This window comes from Bison bison, unplaced genomic scaffold (assembly GCF_000754665.1).
Source record: "Bison bison bison isolate TAMUID 2011002044 unplaced genomic scaffold, Bison_UMD1.0 scf7180017864329, whole genome shotgun sequence".
Taxonomy (NCBI): Eukaryota; Metazoa; Chordata; class Mammalia; order Artiodactyla; family Bovidae; genus Bison; species Bison bison.
In genome coordinates, this window is record NW_011494901.1 from 4,845,056 (window position 1) to 4,869,104 (window position 24,049).

Sequence of the window (24,049 nt, forward strand, 5' to 3'; positions counted from 1 at the left end):
TTCCAGAACACCATCATCAATACACTTTACAACTAACAAGAACTATGTGATCCTCCCCCACCATCCTAGAAGTCTTATTAATGATATCATTCAAAAACCTGTTCTTGCCCCTGTAAAGGTAATATACACCCTCTCTCTAGTCATGCCTTGCATGCAGCCATGCTCGTTTGGTAAATGACCAATTTTTCACTTGTACATTCACCAGTGCCTTCCGCTAGCATGACAAATCCTCACTTGAAAACATTTCCCTTGAAAACTGAAAAAGATAAGTAATTTTGTCTCTTTTTCATTCTGTAAGTGCCCAGAAAGCCTACTTGAGAACTGTATGTTTCTTAAAATTCTAAGAAATACTCAAAATTCTAAGATACTCATATTATCCTAGCTGAAATTCATATTTTAATTACCAAAATGTTTAAATTCTCATTACAAAAAAGTAGTCTTTATGTATGTTGATGGATGTGCCAAGTAACCACATTGTGGTAATCATTTCACAATATGCAAGAGCATCAAATCATCACATTGTATACCTTACACTTACATAATGTATGTCAATTATACCTAAATAAAGCCCAAAGGGCAGGCAAAAACTGCTGCCTATTTTGGCAAAGCATTATAAATGCTTTTTATCTGATAAAATGAACAAAATAATTATTTTAAGTGTGGTGTTAGTGGTGAGCATGATCTTCCTAAAGAAAGGTAAAAACACTTCTAAAATAGCATGAATCTTCCTTTGCCTTGTTGATGGTTCCTACAATGAAATACCAACTAGTCTTGATTAAAAAAAAAAAATCACTGTTTTCTGATAAGGATGTAAATTTCAACCGAAAATTTAATATAATTTACTATTTAAAAACACTGTGTTCCTTTGCTGGTTTGGTTTCCTTTCCTTTCCTCGCTGCCACACACAGAGGGAAAGGAGAGAGGAGGAGACACAGCCACTCCAGACTGGGAAGAGGCAGGTTTATGAAGGCAGGGAACTCACAGACCAGTGTGGTGGCTGGGCCATACCAGGAGAGAGTCTCCCACCCGCTCACCAGAATCTTAGAAGTTATTATAGAGTCCTTATCTGAGTTCAGTTTATGTATTTAGGCCAGATGGCCCTGGCAACACCTTACTTTCTCCACGCTGCTTTCAGCAACCTATGGGACTGGTGGGCAGTCGGGGGAGTGGGGAGGAGCCAATGATTGCCCCGTTCAAGGTCAGGGGTCACCTGGTGGTCTCCTCCTCCACAGGACCTCCTCAAAACATTCATCTGAAAATGCAACTTACCTCTGAATTGTGATCTTCTATCTGTACACATCTCAAAGAACTAAACTGACTTCAGATACACAATGCAGCCTAAACTGAACATCACGCACAAATGTTTGAAATATTAATTTTATTAGGAAAGCATTTCATAGTAGTATCAGATCATATAATCAGTCACTTCATTTTAAATACAATTAAAATACAAACTTTTCATTCATTTGACACGTATCTGGGCACCTACCAGTGCCAGGCGTTGGGGACACAGGTCAAGCAGGAGGATCCCTGCTCTCACGGAGCTTACATTCTAACAGGAGGGCAATTTTTTTTTTTTAAATGCTTATATTTCTTATAAACATGTAAGTCAGAGGAAGAAAATGGTGTTCTACAAGAGCACATAACAGGTGTCTAACCCAGCCCAGGGAAACCACAGAGATAAAAAGATAAGTGTTTAAGTAGAAGGGAGAAGAGTTCAGGTAGAGAGAACCTCATAGACTCTAAGAGGGGAAGGACTTTTTAGGTTCAAGGAATTGGAAGAAGTCTAGAATGGGAGAAGTATCCAATGTGAAAAGAGGAGTCAAGGAGATGAGACTTAAGAAGTGATGATCAAGACCCATGGAGGGCATTAGGGGTTTGGCACTTCTAAGGGGAACAAGTGAAAGATGTAAGTAAGGCAGCAACGTGCCAGATGTGCGCCTTAGAATGGCCATTCTAATTCCAGAGTGAGGCAGAGATAGGTAAGACTGGATGCAGGCAGACTCCTTTTAAGCTCTGCAGTAAACGACAAAAGTAGCGGAGGAATTCAAGAGATGGTCAGGAGGCAAAATCAATTGAACATGAGGATCGAATTCTGAGGTTCCCTGAAGCTGTTTGACACAGAGGTCTGGAGCTCAGGGGAGAGCTGTGTTAAGAACTGTCGGCACAGGAATCATCCCCATTTAGATGGTAACTAAAGCCAAAAGAAGGGCTAGAATGGCCAGACAGCATAAATGAAGCCATGAAAAACACATACATTTAAGAATGAGGAGGAATAATATTCAGCCATAAAAAGAATAAAATCTTGCCATTTGCAACAACATGAGTAGACCCTGAGGTCTACTATGCTAAGTGAAATAAGTCAGAGAAAGAGGAATACCATATCTAACTGATATGTGGAATCTAAACAACAAAACAAGCTTATACAGAACTGACTAGTATTTGTGAGAAGGGAGAGGGGTGAGGGTGGACAAAATGACTGAAGAGGGTCAAAAGGCAGCATAGGTCCAGCTATAAAATACATAAGTCCTGGGGATGTGATGTACAGCATGGGGACTACAGTTAATAATGCTGTATTGCATATTTGAAATTTGCTAAACAAGTAAATCTTAAAAGTCCTTATCACAAGAAAAAAAAAAAAAAGAAAATATTTCGTAACTGTTCATGATGATGGATGATGATTAGACTTATTTTGGTGATCATTTTTGTAGTGTACAGAAATATCCCATCATTATGTTGTACACCTGAAATTAATATAATGTTACATTCAATTATATCTCAGTTTAAAAAAAGAAAAAGGAAATGTGCCAGGAGCAGGGAGAAGAGGGAATGGGGAGTTATGATTTAATAACAGAGCTTCAATTTGGGATGATGAAATGTGCTGGACATGGATGGTGGTGATGATTACCAACAACGTGAGGTGCTTAACATCACAGAAGTGCACATTTGAAAATGGTTAAAATGGTAAACTTTATGTTAGGTGTATTTTGCCACAGTTAAAAGAAAAAAAAGAGACACTTTTGTGCTATTTGTATCTTTTAGAGTAAGAATGTATTCACAAACTGCTAATGAAAAATCAGGACGAATGGTGAAGGGAAGGAGGAAGGAGCAGAGGAAGCCGGGCCTGCAAAGGAAACAGAAGGAGGACCGGCACGGAGCTGGGAGGTTACAGCGTGGAAGCTCAGAACAGCGCTGCTGGAAGGAAGTGTCTGACCGACGTGAATGCTCCAGGGAACTGAATCAGGTAAAGCTGGGAAAAGACCCACTGGTTTCGGGAACATGGAGGTCAGTGGTGACCCTTGGAGAGAAGGGCTGCTGACAGTAGAAACCAGAGAGGCTAGAATGGGTAGGAAACAGAAGCCAGGGTGCAGACAGCCAGAAGGCCGATGCCGTGGAGAGGAGGAGGCGGTGGCTGCAGGGGAAAGTAATAGATGCTGTTTTTAAAAACGTACATTAACATATCACCATGCATAATTGGCAAAGCAACCACTTCAGGGAAAATACAATTTTCTGTTTAAAATATCTCAATAATCCCTGGAATTTACAGATAACAGAACTTCTCATACTTCTTAGGGCTTAGAAAGGATAACTCTAAATTATTTCCTTCCTTCTAAGCATGGCAGAGTTGAGCCACAGAAAGCTTTTTCTAAGAGAATTTACAAGGAATGACACTTCATCAGATAAATATCTTCACTGATTTTTTTTTAAAGGTAGAAAAGTACAATGCACTGTGTTAAGAAAACACTTTTACTATTAATAGCGACATGTTGAAAAAGTCTAAAATTTTAAGGCTACAAATATATTAAATTTCAGTACACGTCCAATAGAAGATGCTTTATATTCCAATCACATCCTCAAGATGCCGAAGTTAGTTTTCTGGATGGGCGCGTTGAGGGCGGCACTAAGACTGAGGCCCAGGACCAGCCTGGTGTCCACTGGATCGATAATCCCGTCATCCCACAGCCTGAAAAAAGACCAAAAAATGAGTGATTATGCATCCTGCACCAAACACCCAGTTATACTCACAATGCCTAAAAGTGCCAAGGAGGTCTTTCTGCAGGTAATATATGGATCCCCTGATGAGCTTCTGTGTATTATAATCTCACAATAGAAACCATGATCAGGAACAGGAGAGAGGAAGGAAAGAAAAGTGACTTGTCTCAGAACCCACAGAATGTCAAGCTGAACTTGAGGCTTTAGGAGCAGCTTACTATAAGGAACCTCAAAATAAACCCTGGTTTTAAAATACTTTATTTCATGAAAAGCTTTCCCATCCCTCCTCTGCGCACACAAACATACAAACCAAAATGTTATATTATTGCTATTATTATGGAGATCCATATAAACCAAGGTAAGAGTCTCCAACCAAAGTCCCCACTGATAAAGGTATAGTCCCCCAAACTCCTAAGAAACTATGAAAATTATTAAATAGACTTCAGTCCATTTTATTAATAAAATAAATATCTTCATATGTAGTTCTTTATTTTTTTGCTACAATAGGAAAAGCAAGTAAACTGATTTTAAACTGATTTCAGAAAAAATTTACAAGTAGATATCCTAGTTTGCTATTCATGGACAACCTCATATTTATACAGAAAAATGAATAAGAAATAATATTTTTTAAAGGTCATTAGTGGGTGTCAGTTTTGCTTTTTGTAAACAAACTGCCTTCGGTATCTAGACATAGCATCAATTATTAAACCATACTTACATTGACAGACCATGAATCAAATCTTTACTCATAAAACATTCATAATAAGTACCCTAAAGCATCAACAGGCAATAAAAAAATTATTTTTGTAACCTGTTCAATTGACTATACACTCCCTCTAAAGCCTGCATGCCTGTGTGCTCAGTCATGTCCAGCTCTTAGCAACCACAGGGACTGTAGCCCCTCACCAGGATCCTCTGTCCATGGAATCCTCCAGGCAAGAATACTGGAGTGGGTTGCCATTTCCCTTTCCAGGGATCTTCCCGAACCAGGGATTGAACCTGCATCTCCTGCATCGGCAGGTGGATTCTTTACCACTACCCCACCTGGGAAGCCCCTTCTGGGACCTACAGCGGAGTAAATACAGCAAGCACAACGATATCAAGGTTGCTCCAGGTAGGAGGTCCTTAATGAAATGTCTGGATAAGTTTGGATATAAAAACAATTGAGAAGAAGAAAATTGGCATGCTGTACATGTAACCTGTAAAGATTAAGAAAAACACAGGAGGTTACAGTGCAGATGATGACAGAGCTCTCTGAAAAGACACACCTAGCCACATTAAAGCCTAAACAGATGAGGAAATTTATTATTAAACTGAGATTTATCCAACTGAAGGAAGGTACCATAAACTGGCTTGAAAATCCTTTAATCATTGAAACAAAGTTGGTATATCCATGCCACCAATTGTTTTAACAGATCAAACATCTACAAATTAAGAGAAAAACCTTAGTCTTTCAATATTAAATCCTAGAGATAAGTCTAGGTGGGCCATATGCTCTCCTGTCTTGAATATAATCCATTAAAAAAAATAATAATGTTAAGTATGAAAATAATAAGGGATTCAGTCTAGCTAGGACTGAAAAACAAATTAATGGCTCACACAAAATATGCTATTTTTCAAAGTTTAATATTCCACTGTCCTTTTAAATTTCAAAGTCTTATGTAAAAACAAATTATAGGTGAGCTTATAATGTATATTTTCTCTTAAATTTTTATATGATTTTCTATCCCTTCTTTGTTCCTACTGGCTACTATGTAAGCCTATTTCAGTGAGGGTAAAAAAGAACATACAATTTCTCAAACCAAAGACTATATAAAATATTCTGTTCTTAATTAAGTGAATCAATGACCTGCCATGACAAAATACACTTGGACATTTGCTTTCAGAAATTCATATGAACAAGAAGAGAAACAGGTTCTTCAAAAATCCCAAATGGTATTAATTTAAAATTTGAAACTAAGGATGCTCTGGGAGATAAGTATGTTCAGCCTTTGCAGCCCCCCAACATTAGGAGCACAGTCTGCCACAAAGTATGCATTCAAGTGACTGACATGGATTCTACTTTTTGATTTTCCTTTCTCCCTTCTCTCTGGTTTCTCCAGTAAATGACACAAATCACAGCATAATCTAATTTTAAAAGACACAAATAGTTATTTTCTTTTTTCCATCTGCCCAAAGGATAAAAGGAAGACATAAAGCTTAAATTATTCTTCAGAATGCAGAACATTAAAGTTGTTGAAAAAGAGGTCTGAAAGCACACACATATCTCCAATGGGGACAGCTGGGATAATTTATTACCTCATTTAAGTGCTGTAAGAAACAAACAGAATAAGAACCACAGTGGTATGTGAGGTAATTGCTTAATGTCAACACGTGGACCCTGGCTGTGAATAATCACCTTCTGAATGCACCAGGCTCACTTGTTAAGAAGTGTCACTAAGTGACCATTTTCATGTTTAAATGGAGTAAAAGCAAAATAATCAGAGAGGGGGATGACTGGGATTCATGTGTCCAAGCAAAAATTATTGCAGAACTAATTCCTGAAAGTGACACAGCCAGGATTATAACTCAACTTCCCAGCCCCAGTGTGGTCCACCTCTCGCCCCAGTGTGGTCCAGGCCGTAGACCACTCAACTAGGAGCGGGCTAAGGGAAGAGGCAGGGAGAGTGGCAGGGTCACACCAATAGGGATGGATCCAAAGTCCAGCCTGGAAGAAGAGCCAGCATTTCAGCAGCAGGCATTCCCATTAGAGAAACAACTGTACAAAATTGTGTCCAAAAATTATTTTTTGCTTCCCACGAGGGCTGGATGATGCCAACTGCTCAGATCTCGTAAAGCTATTGCTCTGACTATCAAGATGTGCCCATCAAAGAGTTAGTTATTCTCTGGCTCCCACCTTGCGCTGGAATAGTAAGGGTTTCCTTCCTCTTCAAACCTCTTAATGATGGGCTCTTTTAAAGCTGCTTCATCAGCACTGGAGAACTGAAAGAAAAGGGACCATGAGTAAGTCCTCCTGCAGGGGAACACGGATCCACTCAAGAGAGTCTCAAGGGAAAAGGGACAACAGATTTCATGAATGACAGTGTTACAACCAACATCTGAACACTGAGGTGTAGATTACATGTGGTGCTTTAACATATCTGATCTCACCTGAGATGTGAGTATCTAATAAATTAGTGCACTGTTACATCTCCTTCATCAGAGCCAACATCCTGAAGTTGTTTAACATAAGGTCAACACCAAGGTTATCATATACTTCAGCTGCTGCTGCTGCTGCTAAGTCACTTCAGTCGTGTCTGACTCTATGCGACTCCATGCGATCCATAGACGGCAGCCCACCAGGCTCCCCCATCCCTGGGATTCTCAAGGCAAGAACACTGGAGTGGGTTGCCATTTCCTTCTCCAATGCATGAAAGTGAAAAGTGAAAGTGAAGTCGCTCAGTCGTGTCTGACCCTCAGTGACCCTATGGACTGCAGCCTACCAGGCTCTTCTGCCCATAGGATTTTCCAGGCAAGAGTACTGGAGTGGGGTGCCATTGCCTTCTCTGACATACTTTAGCAGGGTAGAGCAACTGGATGTGAATTATACAACATAACAAAAGGACTATATTATATTACATTTAACAGCTTCTGTTTAAGGAGGTGGAGAAGTTGGGGATTTTCATTCAAAATAGCCAAAATTTTAAAGATTTTAAAGTTTAAAGGGATAAGACAATAAACCACATTTTAAATAACCTCTGCAACTTCCCAGATAGCTGAGATTTTTCTCTAATTAACACTTAAGGACTGGCCCATCCATATTGCCAGAAACAAGTGATAATTAATTCGGACTGCAAACTCTCTATGCAAATTAATTTTGAAATCCTGAAAAGTATTTTCAACTTAAAGATTATTTTTTCAAATAAACCCAAGATTTTTTAATGTACTTTCATTGACTAATGTCATTTATAACTCAAGAATTTAAAGGGAAAACCACTAAAATCCTACACTTTCCTTTAAGACATAAAAATAGATGAATTCATATATCTGTATACCAAATTAATCAAATAACTATTTAATAAGGTATCACTGTGCTGGGCTAGCATTTAAGACATGTCTTCAAAACATCAGGTAGAATTTCATAGACCCCACTGCACACACGTGCCCCTCTGCACACACAAAAGTAAGGCTTTCCTTTTGCTTGGATACTAGTCAGCACTAAAGTGAATCTGAAACCTCAATTCCGCAGAATTCCTGTCACTTGGGATGAGAGGCATGGATGAGATGCATTCAGGGAGGCAGGAATCACCTCTGGCTTTATACTATCCTCATGCTACACACTGGGCAGTTGACCAGATGATCAATCTCTAAATGACAGAACTGAGAGCCTGAAAAGGCAGGGCCTCCTCTATGCCATGCCTTACTATGACGAAACAGTGCATCCAAGCAACTTCAGGAACATTCACCAATCATGAAATAGTTGTAAGTTATAATAAGTTACAATGTAAAATTTCAGATGAATCTTTAACAGACACAAACAAAAGACTCCATTTAAAAGCAGTCATTTGCTGATCTGCCTTTCATTAAGCTTCCAGGGCCCTTTCCAGCCTTCTTCATTGATACTTTCACAGTGTAATAATGGTATTCAATTCTCATTATATGACAGGGCCTCCACTCAAGGTATTCTTAACAATCTACAAGTAAAATAGGAAACAAAATTCTGCAGCTTTAGATCATAAAACCAAAGACGTAAGTCAGGTTTATTTAAATCTCTTTCACTGCAAATAACTAAGAATCAAACATCTTTATGCCTCAGGCACTCACAGACAAGAGTTTCTGAAGTGTTTTCTTAGAGATTCTTAAAAATGTGTAAATTACTACAAGAAGTTACTTCAAATGAAATGGCTTTAAAAAGAGAGATGGAGAATGTGGAGGTCTAAGTTGCTAAAGCAACTTCCAGGCCAGCATCTTCTAGACAAAGCCAGGCCCTGCATGTTGGAACCGTGCCCGTGAACTTGGCAGGGTTCCGGGTGTGCTGCTCCCCGGCTCCAGTGCCTGGCGAACCTCAAACAGCACTTTACCTGCTTCCCTTCCCGCGCTCGTTGGTCCTTTGCTACTGTCGCCAACACGTTAGCTGCCTGCTCTCCTCCCATCACTGAGATGCGAGCATTTGGCCACAAGTAGAGAAATCTTGGGCTATGCAGGGAGAAATGAAAGAATGATCAAATGAATTCACTGTACAACACAGAGATTTTCAGAGGCTCATGTTTACCTTTTAAATTAGTGGTTCTTCATTCTGGTTGCATGCTATAATTATCTGAAGATTAAGAAAAACAAAAACAATGCCCACAACCTACCATAGACTAATCTCCAGCAGTGGGGCTTCAGCATGGTAGAATTTCTAAGTTCTCCAGGTGATTCTAATGTCTGTTTTGATGAATTATATTTTTCCAGTTTATCCAAATTTATGGGGCAAAAATGTATTCAAAAGATCTTCTTCTTATGTATGGTTATATGCTATTTTCCATTCCTAAAATTGGTGATACATCACCTTCTCCCTTTATTTTTTAGTTTTAACAGGGGACTCTCAAGTTTGCAACCCTTTTAAACATACCAACTTTGGGCTTTCCTGATTATTCTATCTTTATAATGTTTGTGCTTTATTACGTCCTGTCTCTATTTTTCTTGTTTTAATATCCTGCTCTTCTTTGAACTTCTTGGGCTAGCTGCTTGGCTCAGTGATTTTCAGCCTTACCTCTTTTCCAGCATATATATATATATATAAAGTCTACACACCTTCAAAACAAGACTTTAGCTGCATCGCACAAGTTATGATACGATATATAGTGTTTTCATTATCAGCCATCTCAAAATATTTCCTAATTCCCACTTTGGCTTTCTTCCAAGTGGTACCTTTAGCATTAAATTTCATTTCACCCCTCCAGAGGATGCAAATTACGGCCTAATTGAATAGGATTTGTGAATGTCATTCTGTGTTTCAAATAAACTTGAAATAAACTAACCATTCATAATTATACCTGAAGTATGATTCATTCCTTCAGAGAAAGTCATGACAACCACCTACCTATAGGCTCTGCCACACATCCCGTAGTTTCCAGCCCCGTAAGATCCCCCAATGATGACAGTTATCTTCGGCACATTGGCACAGGCTACGGCAGTCACCATCTTGGCACCATCCTTGGCAATTCCTTCAGCTTCATAGTCTCGACCAACCATAAATCCTACGAGGAAAGAACAGAAAGACAGCCTCAGGGTGATGAGATTAATGTGCAGTCATTTTCACCAAGGTACTGGAAGGACATCTTGTCAAACTACATATATTTTACCAGAGGTCTCTCACCTTAATAAAATATTTATATGTGAAATACACCCTCCCCCAAATTTACTTTTAAGGGTAAAGTAAAATTTTCTCTAATCATTTAAAAAATTGCTTAAATGTTTCATCTGGATACACACAGAGATATTCAGACAAGATAGCAATGCCACATATCTTCAAGAAATTAATGTCAAAACTACAGCTTGGTGAGGAAAGAACAGGATGAGGCAAGTTAAGGAAAAGTAGTGGGGCAAGTCCAACTGTGAAACTGTGGGTTTCCAGGCTCACTGACCTGGTTCACAATATAGATTATTCTTTCTGAAGCGCTGCTTTAAAACTTTGAGGAAATAAAATTAATGTTTCAGAGAGATGCTCAGAGTCCTTGTCAGTGACTCAATAGCAAGATAAAAGAATTCTCATTATCATTACAGGATCCTTCTACTTCTCCAAGCTCCCAGCTCTGTTGAAACTGATCTGCAGCCTCACTGGGCCTTCCAGGCCTTGGGGTCCTTTTCCCCTTCACCTTACAGACACCAAGTTAGGCTTCATCTGTCTCCCTCCCCGTACGCAGTTTCACACGCCTACTTGATAGTTGCTCTTCTTGCTTTGCACATCTCCTGCATTGGGTAATTCAATTCAACCACTTTTTCCGGATCACCTGTACTTGCTGTGGCTACAACAATACTGATACAATAACCCTTGCCCTCACCAGGCACCATCTGCTTCCTCTGGTTACCCACCCCAGCCCTCTGAATTGGGCCCTCAGAACAGCTCAGAAACTCCTTTATCCGTTTTATCTTGACTCCCTGTCACATTTCCACAATAGTTATCTCAAATATCGACTCTTTAAAAGTTCTCACCCCCACCCACCACTCCACTGCCCCTCTAGTCCCTGTGAATGATTTTACCTTGAAAAAGACGACAAGCCATTTCACCTGGCTTTCTCTGACCCTTCTTTCTTTCACCATAAAGAACAACATAATCACGGTGCCTTTCTTCCTTTACTCTCATCTCCTGGAAGAAATTACTCAAAGACTGTCCCTTTCTCTTCTCCCTGGGTCTTTTCTATTCCCACAGCTTTATGTCCCATCTCCATGGATGTCTCCATGTTCCCCTCCAGCTAACACAGCTTTTGTGCTCAAGACTGTTCAACTGCCCACCACACATCTCCAGATGGGTGTCCCATAGGCCCCTCAAATACAGTGCTGTAAACCAAACTCCACTCTCTGTCCCCAACACACCTAAAAATAAAATACAACAAAAATGTAGGAATCTTCCAAGCATACAGTTTAACTTACTGGTGATTAATAAACCATGACTCATTATTAGAAACAAGGTCTCTGGACTAGCAAATCTTCAGAAGACTTTTACATGACCTCTTAGAAGGTCTGCCGCACAGGGTCCTCTCCAGCCGCAGCTGGATACAACTTCTCCAAGAGTCATCTAACCAAGGATCTTCAATTCAAGAACAGTACCAGATGAAGCTGTTTTAGTACCAGTACTGAGTAAAACCCTGCTAACTGTCAAAGGCCAAACTCCTTCTCATAAAGGCATGCCTGATCCCAGCAACTAATTAAGGGGCCTCTCCTTCCTTTGAACCTGAGATAACCATGCATGACTTAGAGGTAGAAAAAGTTTTCAGCTCAGCTACATATTAGAGTGCTTCCTATATGTCAAACACCAGGCAACACAGAAAAAGTATAAATAGCAAAGTCAGAGAATTCCAGGAAAAAGAACTCTAGAATCATAAGAGCCCTTAAAGAATCATTTTATCCACCACATTAGGATGATCCATAGATCATGAAATTGGACAGGTGACATCGATCATATTGTTCTTTGGAGTCAAAACTCCAATTCCAGACTTTGGTTCAGGATGTACGTGTCCATTTAAAAAAGATGTTGCTTCAGGGAGAATTACACAATGAAAGATGAGGAAAAGGGAAGACCAGAGCATGTGCTTGAAATCTTTTAAGGGCAACGAAGTACGAGAAAGAGACCAGGGGGCAGACAGCATCGTCTGCCCCTGATGACAGTGGAACTAGCTCAGGATACCGCTGCTTTCTTGGGGTGGGTGAGGATACGCAGGCGTGAAAGGAGGTCACGTGAATGTGGTGCATGAAACTCAAAACCTGCTTGGCTAAAAAATATGCATAAACTCCTCCAAACCTTTAAGATTCATGAAGCAGTAACCTTTGAAGACAATCTAGAGAGAGCAAGTCCAATCAAGTTTTCTGTTCTGATGGAAGCGTTCTCTGTTGGCACTGCCCAATACATGGACATATTGGACAGTGTGGCTCTGAAATAAATGCAACCAAACTGGTGGAACTATTTTCTTACCAGTAATATTTTGAAGGAAGAGCAGAGGAATATTCCTTTGGCAGCATAACTGGATAAAATGAGCCCCCTATAACCAAATAAGAAACAAATCTTTTCAGAGGAGGTTAACAAATCTGTGATCACCATGCATCCTGCAGACGCCAGCTGGGGTCAAAACAAGAGTACCCTCTGCTTGGCTAGTCTGACCTTGCGGTAACAGTAATGGTGATACCACAGTGAGACCCACTGTCAACGGAGCACTTGATGTGGCCTGCACTGAACCTGTGCTGCCCAGGCACCTGTCTGATCACTGGCATACGGCCATAGCACAACTCCTGTGTCCAAGATGACACCGATCACTAACATGCCAAACAACAAGGAAAATTTAAGGACCAGGGAAGGAAGAATTGCTTGTCAATGAGAATTTCTGAGTCTCACCATAAGGCATTCTCTGGCTTTCCACTTTTAAAAGGATAGAATATAAATCCTTCTGGGATATCTATGTTTTGATGATCATCTGAAATTCTTTCATGCACCAAGATTATAGTAAAATATATCTTTCCTACCAACGTGTTTCAAATAAATGGGATTTTAGATAAGTGCTAGAGACCCTTTAACCTTAAGCTAAGGAAATTAGTTAATGACGCAAAAATATTCCTTTCCCTATTTTTTCTAAAGATTATATGAGTAAAAGAACAACTAAACCATTTGTTTCATATTTTACTCTATTCACAGATGCCCTTAACTTAGCTGAAAATGCCTTGGCAAGTACAAGATGGCAAAGCAATTGCTCAACCTCAAATATGAGGATGAAGAAATCACACAGACTTGTGTGGCTTAACGTCAACAAATGAAATGTCAGACTGGGGCCAAACACAGCTCTTCTCCTGGGCTTATCTGTGACAAGCCAGCAAATAAAATGAGGTGGAGTTTGCTGACCCCTGTCTGACATATCCTCTATTGAAATATGCATATTATACAGTCATTAAAAGTCAGTGTATTAGGAATATTTAGTATTTTAGGAAACACTCACTATACATATTATTAAATGAAAGCAAGCAAAATCTCTCTATATATGGCAGAACCCATTCTGGTTTTTGTCTTTTGTGTTTTAAAGAGAGGGAATTAAAAAAAAAAAACAAAACTAAGGAATATAATAAAATGCTACCCAAGGTTGTTTCTGGTAAGAGTGTAGCTGACTTTTCTGTTCTTTATTTTTACTTTACTTTCATCTTATAATCACAGTGGGGAAATGACAAGGAATACAGAATCCAGAAACCAACTTTACTGGTAAAACATTCCACCAAAGACAAGCTCTTCCTAACTGAGGTACGAAAGTGCTTAACTGCCTGCTACCTGCCTCAGTAAGAGATGCTTCACCTTATTATTTACCTACCTTATGAAGAGGAAAAAACAAAACACTGAGTATGTTTATTTTCTTAAGAAAACATTTTGTCAAATAAGTACATGAATTACATTTACCCAAGTTTAGGTAAATCTGAACAATGATGTATGAAACTGAATACTGAACCCAAAAGGTATTCATTAATTTCCTCTCTTAAAACCAGAGCTTTAGTTCTCACTATCTTCCTGTTCCAAAAAGTGAAAATATAATCAGGTTAAAATGATGACAGGATAGAATAGAGCAGATGATGTCTCAGAACTATAAGAATAGTATTAATATCTTTGAATCCCTCAAGTGCATGAAATACTATCAAGGCAAGTATTTCCATATTCTTAGAATATATACACACAATCCATAGCAGTTATAATTCAAGTATTAGAACTTTCCTAACAATCATTTGTATCTTAATAGCGCTCCAGACAGTTCATCATGTTTATGTAAACCTCCATAAAGCTGTTTCAATCAAACACGCACACACACACATGGCCACACGCTCACACGCACACACTGTTCTGTTTGCTAAGGCATCTGGTTAAATATTTGAAAGCTTTCATGCAATAAATTTTCACTCATTATTTGAAATGTTTAAATTAAAACAGGAAAACCCTGGAACATTTTAACAGTACTTGCCTTTTTTGCTGATTCAGAAAAAAGAACTCCATTGTTTCCAACGATACCTATTGGGTATCCAAATATTCTAGCAAATCCTGAAAAGAAAATTGAAAAAAGAGAAAAAGATGTATGTATTTCAGAGGGCTTTTAATTCATCACAAGCAGACATATTTATACATTGTTTAATTTCAAATCAATGTTTAAAATGTACAGATTTCATCTATGGTACAAAACAGCTCAGGGCATGATTTATTTCTAAAGCACTAAAGTCTGGGATTTATGCTTTCTTGAAAGGGTTGTGTCACATGTAAAGTAAATTATCCACTTGTCTGATCTACTGGTTTGGTTAGATGATCGGGTCAGTGCGTCATCCATTCACTCACATAACATGTATGTAAGAGCATCCACTATGTACCTCACATACAGAGTATTCTGAACTAGAACAAGTCAGAGACATGGATCCCTTAAAAGGTCAGTGTCCAGAGTCATCAGCCAGTTTCAAGTGACAAGCTCGCCTTAAAATGCCTGTGTTAATGATACCCCTTTGAAATAAAGGGGATAAACTCAGCAAAGACAAATCTTTTTAAAAAGCAGAAACAATCAAGCCCAGTGGTAACCGAGCTGAAGGTAAGAAATACGGTTAAACTTAGAAGAGCGTATCACTCCACTTTGCTTTTCTCTGTGCTTGCATCTTTTTTTCCTCCCTTTCACAAGTTTTGTTTTTGTCTCACCACCACTTTCACTACCACTCCAAATGCCCACTACACACACATGCGCACACACACACACACACATGCACACACACACACACATGCACACACACACATGCGCACACACACACACGCACACACACACACGCACACACACACACACACACACACACCAGAAGTAAGAGAGAAGAAAAATGGTGAAGAAAACTCTGTAATTTTATGAAGTAGATACTCTGGGTGACTCTAGGATGCTATTTTGTAAACATGAAGGAGGTGACTAGAGACATTTCCAAACCTACTGGATTATAAACAGGTGTCAGGTACTTGGAAGCCAAGTATCAACAAACTGTGCTTGTTAGAGCGAGTCACCAGAAGTATGCTACCAATTCCTGGACCAGGCTCCGTCTCCAAGCTCAAGCTGGACAGGCTGCTGCCAAGACCCCCAGTGCAGGGGGGCCAACAAAAAGCAGGTGCTCAAAAAGTGAATGGATAAGAGAGAATGTCAACCTTAAGACTTATTTTTGTTCTTTTCTCTGTCTTTGTCTTGATTTATTTTTAAAAATTCTTATGGTTATTTAAGAATACTAACAGAGAATAAGATGGTTGGATGGCATCACCGACTCGATGGACATGAGTTTGAGCAAGCTCCAGGAGTTGGTGATGATGGACAGGGAGGCCTGGCGTGCTGCAGTCCATGGGGCTGCAAAGAGCCGGACACAACTGAGTGACTGAAGTGAACTGATGGTTATTTAATGTGATAAAATGAAACACTGATTTGATGGTCACCTATAATTCTTCTGGTCTTTCAGACCTAAAATCTCAGCCAAAACCCTATGCTACACACCCTAAAAGCCACTGCCTCTTACAGAGGCAGTTCAGGGAGAGGCAAACTTGCCCAGAGCTCTAGCAATCCACTCTGAGTCCATGCCTGTCCCACAAAAAGAGCTGGGAATTTGGTCCCTGTCTCAGCTGCTGCTGTTGCTGCTGCTAAGTCGCTTCAGTCGTGTCCAACTCTGTGTGACCCCATAGACAGCAGCCTACCAGGCTTCCCGTCCCTGGGATTCTCCAGACAAGAACACTGGAGTGGGTTGCCATTTCCTTCTCCAATGCATGAAAGTGAAAAGTGAAAGTGAAGTCGCTCAGTCGTGTCCGACTCTTAGCGACCCCATGGACTGCAGCCTACCAGGCTCCTCCGTCCATGGGACTTTCTAGGCAAAAGTACTGGAGTGGGGTGCCATTGCCTTCTCCACCCTGTCTCAGCAGTAAGGTGCTAACCCTGAAGGTGTTCTGCCCTGTTAACTACTTAGACTTTCCATCCATCCTTAGTTCTGTTGAGTAGGGTGCATCTCTCACTACACTAGGCTCACCCACCCATGAAGGGAACATCTTCACCAACTTCCTATGGGTCAAACAAAACAGTGAAATGTCTATGAAACCCCTATGGTTAAGTGCAGGGGCAGGAGGGAAGCTGTAAGAACCGCCAACAGCACCAGCTCCTTGGAGAAATCTGTCCTTGTTCTCCTTGCTCCCACTCAGGGCCCCGACCCTCTCAGGGCCCCCTGATCATCACCCCCCCACTCCTGCCCCTCTCATTTCCCCTCCCCATCTCTTACTGCCCCACTTCCTCTCAAACCACCCTCCCCTCCAGCCCCCTCCCCTCTCATTCCCCACCTCCTCCTCTCTCCCTCCTCCCTCGCCCACTCACTCCCTCCTCCCCCCACCTCGCAGTCCTCTCTTCTTCCTCTCACTCCCCTCCCCTCCCCTCAACCTTATTTGAATTCCAACACAGACTAAAAGAAATGGAGGACAGTGGATATAACCCTGGTATTTTAGGAGGCAAAGGACTTTTAGCAAGTCCAGGGCAACTACATAAAAAGAGATGACAAAGACAGCCCATCCATCTTCAAGAAAGAAGGTGAAACAGTTCTGACTTGTTTTAAATTGCTGCACAATGCGGGTTACATGCTGAACTATTTGGTGACAAATCCTGTCTATATATCAAACAAAAGGCTCTTAATCACTTAAACACCTACATACAAACACATAAATTCCACTCCCAGTATGAACCCTTCTCTTGCTCATAAATCAGACCAGAAGAAAGTGCTGTGACTTATCCTTAAACCTCAATGTATATTTGCAATTTGGATTTTTGCAGCTAGTTGTTTTCTCTACTCTGATATGTTACCTTCAGGTTAACTACTACATTTTGGAGCTTCTACAAGACCAAATAAAATGCCCAAATTTGTTTTGCTGTTTGTTCAAGACAGATTATTATGGATCTGGTATCTATGCTTCAAATATTTTTTTTTTCAAAGGCCTACAAACAACACTTTAGGTAAATGAATTAACTTTTATAAATATTCTTATTTTGCTTTTTCAGACTTGATATTCTGTCCTGTATTTGTGTGGGTCAACATAAGATCTACACATAGACAGTGAGAAGGTTTAACTCAGTTTTCTGGGAAAATATCACATGAAACTTCACAGTTGAATTGAAGACTAAAGAATGAAGAAGACCGTGCTGAAATTTTCAAAACAATTATAGCTATCCAGAGAAATAAAAAGAACTACAAATATTTCTTTTAATTTTATGATCATAAGAATCTTTTTATACAGCTAAAGCCACAAAGTCACAGAATAAGGGCCTGGACCATAGCATTTTGCCCTCGTGATTTTAAACTCTGGATCCATAAAGCCATTCAGCTACAAATGATCCTTACAAAACACTTCCTCTTGAATACTGACACACATTTGTACTGCTCTAAATAACAAAGCTCATGCCAAGTGCATCAGAGGCATGAGACAAGAGATCATTTGTTTTCAAAGCATCATAAAATGTTCACATTTTCAATTCTTCATCTTTATACCTGTAACTAATGTGTCTCCATATAAGGCTTTGAACTCATTGAATCTGCTTCCATCCACGATTCTAGCAATGACCTAAGAGGAAAAAATAACAATGTCCCTGAGGAATTATATTACAAAAGACTTTGTGCATTCAAGTTATTCATAAGGAAAACAAATTCTTAATGAAGTTGTTACTTTCACAAAATTTCACCCTGTTCAGAAAATCTCAGTAGAATTTCACTAGACTTGTATGGTTAATGCCCTGAAGTCATTCTCAGTCCTGATATTACACTTCACTATAAAAGCTACAGTACCACATGGCCAACCTAGACCAACCTAGGCGGCACATTAAAAAGTAGAGACATTACTTTGCTGATAAAGGTCCATCTAGTCAAAGGTATGGTTTTTCCAGTAGTCATGTATGGATGGTGAGAGTTGGACTATAAGGAAAGCTAAGTGCCGAAGAACTGATGCTTTTGAACTGTGGTGTTGGAGAAGACTCTTGAGAGTCCCTTGGACTGCAAGGAGATCCAACCAGTCCATCCTAAAGGAAGTCAGTCCTCAATATTCACTGGAAGGACTGATGCTGAAGCTGAAACTAGAATACTTTGGCCACCTGATGGGAAGAACTGACTCACTGGAAAAGACCCTGATGCTCAAAAAGATTGAAGGCAGGAGAAGGGGACGACAGAGGATGAGATGGTTGGATTGCATCACCAGACCTGAGCTCATGGACATGAGCTTGAGGAAGTTCCAGGAGCTGGTGATGGACAGGGAAGCCTGGCATGCTGCAGTCCATGGGGTCACAAAGAGTCAGACACGAATGAGCAACTGAACTGAACTGAACCACATGGCATCCTACAAGGGCTGAGAAGCAGAGACTACAAGGGCTGGCTACTGGACTCAGAGCTTCAGGGGCTGTCAAATGTATTAGCTGAGGGTCAGGGATTCAATCAGAAAGCAAGGACCCACTGTATAGAACAGGGAAGCATACTCAATATTTTGTAATAACCTAAAGGGCAAAGAATCTGAAAAAGAATATATGTGTGTGTATATATATACATACACACACACATATATGTATATTTTACATATATGTAAAACTGAATCACTGGACTGTACACCTGAAACTAACACAACATTGTAAATCAACTATACTTCAATTAAGAGAATATATTAAAACAAGAAAAAGAAGAAAGAAAGAAAGGTCCAGCCTTAGAGTTAGAAGACTTAGGCTCCAACCTAAGGGATCACATATAATTTGTGGGCCATTTGTGTGTCCTGGAGTAAGTCAATTAGCCCCTCTGAGTCTCAGTTCTCACTTCTGCAGAAACGGAACAAAGTTGTGAAGATGTGATGAACTAGTAACAAAGGAACCTAAGAAAATAATGCTGAGATAAAGAACCAGCTCTGACTCCCAGCATCTCCCAGCTCCACCACTGAGACACTGGAGTCATAGGCTGGTTACCTAAAATCCTCAAAACCTCAGTTTCCTCATCTGTTTAATAATAATAATACTTATGTGCTAATAACAAAGCACACTGCCTGGCACTCACTGAAAGGCAGCTGTTATTAAGTCTTCAATGAAGGTTCTTTGATTCTGAATCTGACAGATGTTTCTACATACACACATGTATATATACATGTCATTAATCTATAAGAGATCAAAGTTACCAGATAATCCTCAGTGCTCAGTATTAAACATCAGGACTATTCCAAAGTGTTTAAACATGAAGCATATTCCAAATTTTTTCAGAAACTATTTTAGATGCTATGCATCATTTTTTCAGTCCAGTTCAAACTTCCTTTTCCCTCCTTACCATGTCAATCAAAGACATATTTTACAAGATGCAAAGGCTGAAAAATGAGTGAATAACTTACTTTGAATTATGTTTTAGTTATTTTCCTGAAAAGGTCCAATAATATAATGGGGATATAACAGTTGTCTAAGGGCTATGGAGTTCTAAAATTACACCTTTTGAAAAACAAACATATAACAACAACCATTCTTCCATACAAAAATAAAATCACTCAAGGTCAGAGAAACCTGGGGCCAATTAATGTGAAACTCCCTTCTATCTGCTTTATGATGAAGCTCATTTAACCACATAAAATATACTAACTCATCTTCCCAAAGAAGTAAACTTTAGGAAACAGACATATCACATGATATTATCCCTATTTGTAGGAGTGGAAATCAATGCTCAGAGGTTCAATCTCAATACCACTGACTAGGGAAACAAGGACCAGAACTGGGTTTTTCAGTTAATATCCCAATGCAGTCCCACAGCTCCATATACTAATATCTCCAAACAAGGCTTATTTGCTATTACAGAAAAATATAATAAATTATCATCACAGTGATGAACATGAAGAAGCTAGGATACAATTTAAGAAGGCAGAGGTCTATCTTTATAAAAAGATACCAGTTAAGATGGCATCACTGACTCGATGGACGTGAGTCTGAGTAAACTCCGGGAGTTGGTGATGGACAGGGAGGCCTGGCGTGCTGCGATTCATGGGGTCGCAAAGAGTCAGACACGACTGAGCGACTGAACTGAAATGAACTGAGGATGAAATTGAAATACTGTTTAAAAAAAAAAAGATGAACTACCACGAAGGCATGGATTTGCATCTGTTTTGTTTATTTCTCTACCCTTGGTTCCTGAAATAGTATCTTCACAGAAAAAGCATGCAATAAATACTGTCAAATATATGAAAAACGTGATTATGCTTGAAAGAATGAATCCTTCACCATCTAGAAAACTTGACTATTAAAACAACTCATTTTTCAGGGACAGCATCCCTGTAAATACCATTTTTTTCTCTATGTCTGTAATTAACTGAGAAGTCAAATCAAAAACCTAATTTTAAAATGTATAGTTAACTAAGTTACCTTGCCAAAGTGAAGTAACAGTTGAAGCTTCATTAAAATCCAGGATTTAAGACTCTCTAACAATAATAGGGTATTTCCTAAATAAATAATTGCTCACATCCATAAGTTGGATATTACATTAATCAATTCTTCCAAAAATTGATTTACTGAGTGCCTGCCACGTCACCAAGTACTAGCATAAGAATGAGGACCTAGCTACAAAAAAATGTTTCATGAAGAACTTTTCAATAATGGGGAAATGTTTATAATTTAAGCATTGATTTCCACTCCTGGAATATATGTATATACTATCTGAACTACATGAAAATGTACACACACACATTAAGCCAAAATACCAAATACTGGCTGCTTTCTCTAGACGGTGGAATTCCAAGCGATTTTTGTTTTTCTGTATTTTCTATATTTTTCACGATTAGTACATAATAGTTTTATAGTCAAGGGGAAACATAACAAAATATTAAAGGCACAGAATCTGCTATTAGGACAATTTCCTAACTTAAAAACTATTCTGCCAGAGAAGATTACATGCTGTATGCAAGCACTAAAAACTGTCGACCTAGACCGTGGAAGACCATCTGTAACCATAGCAACATCTTCAACTGTAATCAGAAGTCTAATCCTTTGTTCATGTCCTATTGATCTCAAAGGGTATGTTTTTTCTTTCAACAACTTACTGACATTCCATCCATTTCCCGAAATAAGAACCCAAAAAAGAAACAGCTGGAAATTATAGTGTTGCCCTACATCTTTCCTCATGTCCACAGGAATACAGAGCACTAAATATGAACAAAGCAAGCTTAGGCATCGTGCAGGGAAAACTTGCTGATAATTAAGAGGTGTTCCCCCTTTTTTCTTTTAGTAAGGTATCTTTTCCCTTTTATGTCCCATATATAAAACAGACTTCAGCTTTGAAAACGGATACATACAGCTTACTAGTTCACACGAAGTTTAAACACATGCCTTAAACTATGACAGCATAGCTTATAGCTCACAGTTCCACTTTACACACCTCTCGGACATCAAAGTTCCTCTTAAGGTTGGCACCAACTATTCCATACAATTCATCAGCAGGAAATAAAGGATCTTCAGAAGGCTCAATGGTAACCTGCAGAAATACAGAATAACAACATTAGCCTGTTTAAAGATATTATTTCAAGGTGACATAAGCCAAAATGCATTGGAAAAATAAAAAAATATAAGAACAAATTCAACTCACATCCATTTTCTTCTGATAATTTAGACTCCTCACAATCTTCCTAGCTAAGTGAAGGGCATGATTATCATCCAAAGCGTAGTAGTCACTTACTCCAGACTTTCTACAGAGTAAAGCACACTAAAATAATCAGAACAGGGGAAAGAAAAATAATTAAATACCTTAAACCCCAAGAATCTTCTCTCGTCTAAGGATTTACGAACAGGGAAAACTGAGGTACACAGAAGTTATATACCTTGCCCTAGGACCGCCAGTAGCTGCGTAAGAACCCTCACCTTATGTTTCTCAATCCTGACTTTCTTTTAGTAGACCACAGGGCCTTACTGGCAAGAACTTCTATTTGATGCTCATCCCATACACCACAGATAAAACTGCATATGATGTATTTCAACCTCAGCTGGCCCACTTTTGTGATGTAGTTGCCAACAACGACAAGACTCACTGAGGTACAACTGTGTACCTTCATCAACTGTAAAGATGATCACAACCTCACTATCTTCATCAACTGTGAAGATGCCAACTGTGACTTCCCATTTCTGAGAGATTGCTGAGGCCTCCCTTATCAAGTTACACCCCCAGAGTCAGCTGTCGCAGGTAGCACACACAAAGTCTTGAAGACATTGTCCCTCAGATCAATGGTGAAAATAACTGATAACGTGGCACTGTGGTAAGGGCCATGGAAGTCCTTCTCATTTCAAGTTCAATGTGAATGAAGCCTGGGCATACTCTGGTTCTTAGATGGCTTGTTATTTCACTTGTAGATGTATGGCTATGACTTTCTAATGCAATATTTTAAGAAGAACTATAGAGTCAGGCAAAAATATATACCTGAAAAGAATAGAATTTTAGTTTATTTTATAAGCAAAGATTTGGAGAAGGAAACGGCAACCCACTCCGGTATTCTTGCCTGGAGAATTCCATGGACTGAGGAGACTGGTGGGCTACTCCACAGGGTAGCAAAGAGTCAGACACGACAAAGTGATTAAACAGCAACAAATAAGCAGAGACTAAGCTGCCATAGTCTAAATTTTGATGTCTTGTCTAAGGAAAACACCAAATCCTCAGGAGCTATGTCCAGACTAGGGCTCTCACGGTGGTCTCATGTCCCGTCCACTTTGGGCTTGGGTGTTCCTCAGTAAGAGCAGGGACCATGTATCCTTCAGTTTCATCAACTTAATAAGGCATTTTACAACTGACCATATCTTTCAAACATTTCACACATAATACCAGCTGCATTTGCTGACTTCTATCTACACTATAGCAACTCAGTAAACAAAGAGAAATAGAAGAGATTGCTTCCCAATCAGTAAATATTTAAAATAAAATGTCTTCTTTTAAAAACTGCCTAGTATGTACCAAAATAGTAGGAAAGAGAAACTTTTGATGAGACACTGTATTATGTAAAGCCTTGTGTCAAATTACCTACTAAGGATGACAAATCGTTATGTACAAGTATGTATTTATTTATAGTAACAGAGAGAACCAAAGCAACTTGTGACTAGTAAATTTTATGACACTGTTCCCGAAAAAAGCCATTACCACCTAATCCACATGACTTTAAACAAGCTATTATTAATGATAATAGCTGGCAGTAATAGAGCGCTTAGGATGCCACAGACAGTGTGCTGTGAGGCAGAAACAATTCACATCTCCATTTCACTCATGAGGAAATGAGGCTCCGGGAAGTTTAGTAGTTTGTCTAGTCACAAGGGTAACAAGTGAGGCAAATGGAAGATGCATC

At 39.4% G+C, this 24,049-nt stretch overlaps 1 protein-coding gene across 1 annotated transcript in view; it reads right to left on the bottom strand.

Annotated features, from left to right (window-relative positions):
- Positions 1 to 1,366: 1,366 nt before the first annotated feature.
- MCCC2 (methylcrotonoyl-CoA carboxylase 2 (beta)) overlaps positions 1,367 to 24,049 on the bottom strand; it is a 76,923-nt gene continuing 54,240 nt past the window's right edge. The window contains exons 9-17 of the mRNA XM_010853570.1: positions 22,312 to 22,411; positions 22,105 to 22,200; positions 18,220 to 18,292; positions 14,661 to 14,737; positions 12,647 to 12,713; positions 10,058 to 10,214; positions 9,054 to 9,168; positions 6,890 to 6,975; positions 1,367 to 3,964 (exon numbers count right to left, since the gene is read on the bottom strand). Of these exons, the coding sequence (XP_010851872.1) occupies positions 3,847 to 3,964; positions 6,890 to 6,975; positions 9,054 to 9,168; positions 10,058 to 10,214; positions 12,647 to 12,713; positions 14,661 to 14,737; positions 18,220 to 18,292; positions 22,105 to 22,200; positions 22,312 to 22,411 (889 nt within the window). The 3' untranslated portion in view covers positions 1,367 to 3,846. The remainder of the gene's footprint in view (positions 3,965 to 6,889; positions 6,976 to 9,053; positions 9,169 to 10,057; positions 10,215 to 12,646; positions 12,714 to 14,660; positions 14,738 to 18,219; positions 18,293 to 22,104; positions 22,201 to 22,311; positions 22,412 to 24,049) is intronic.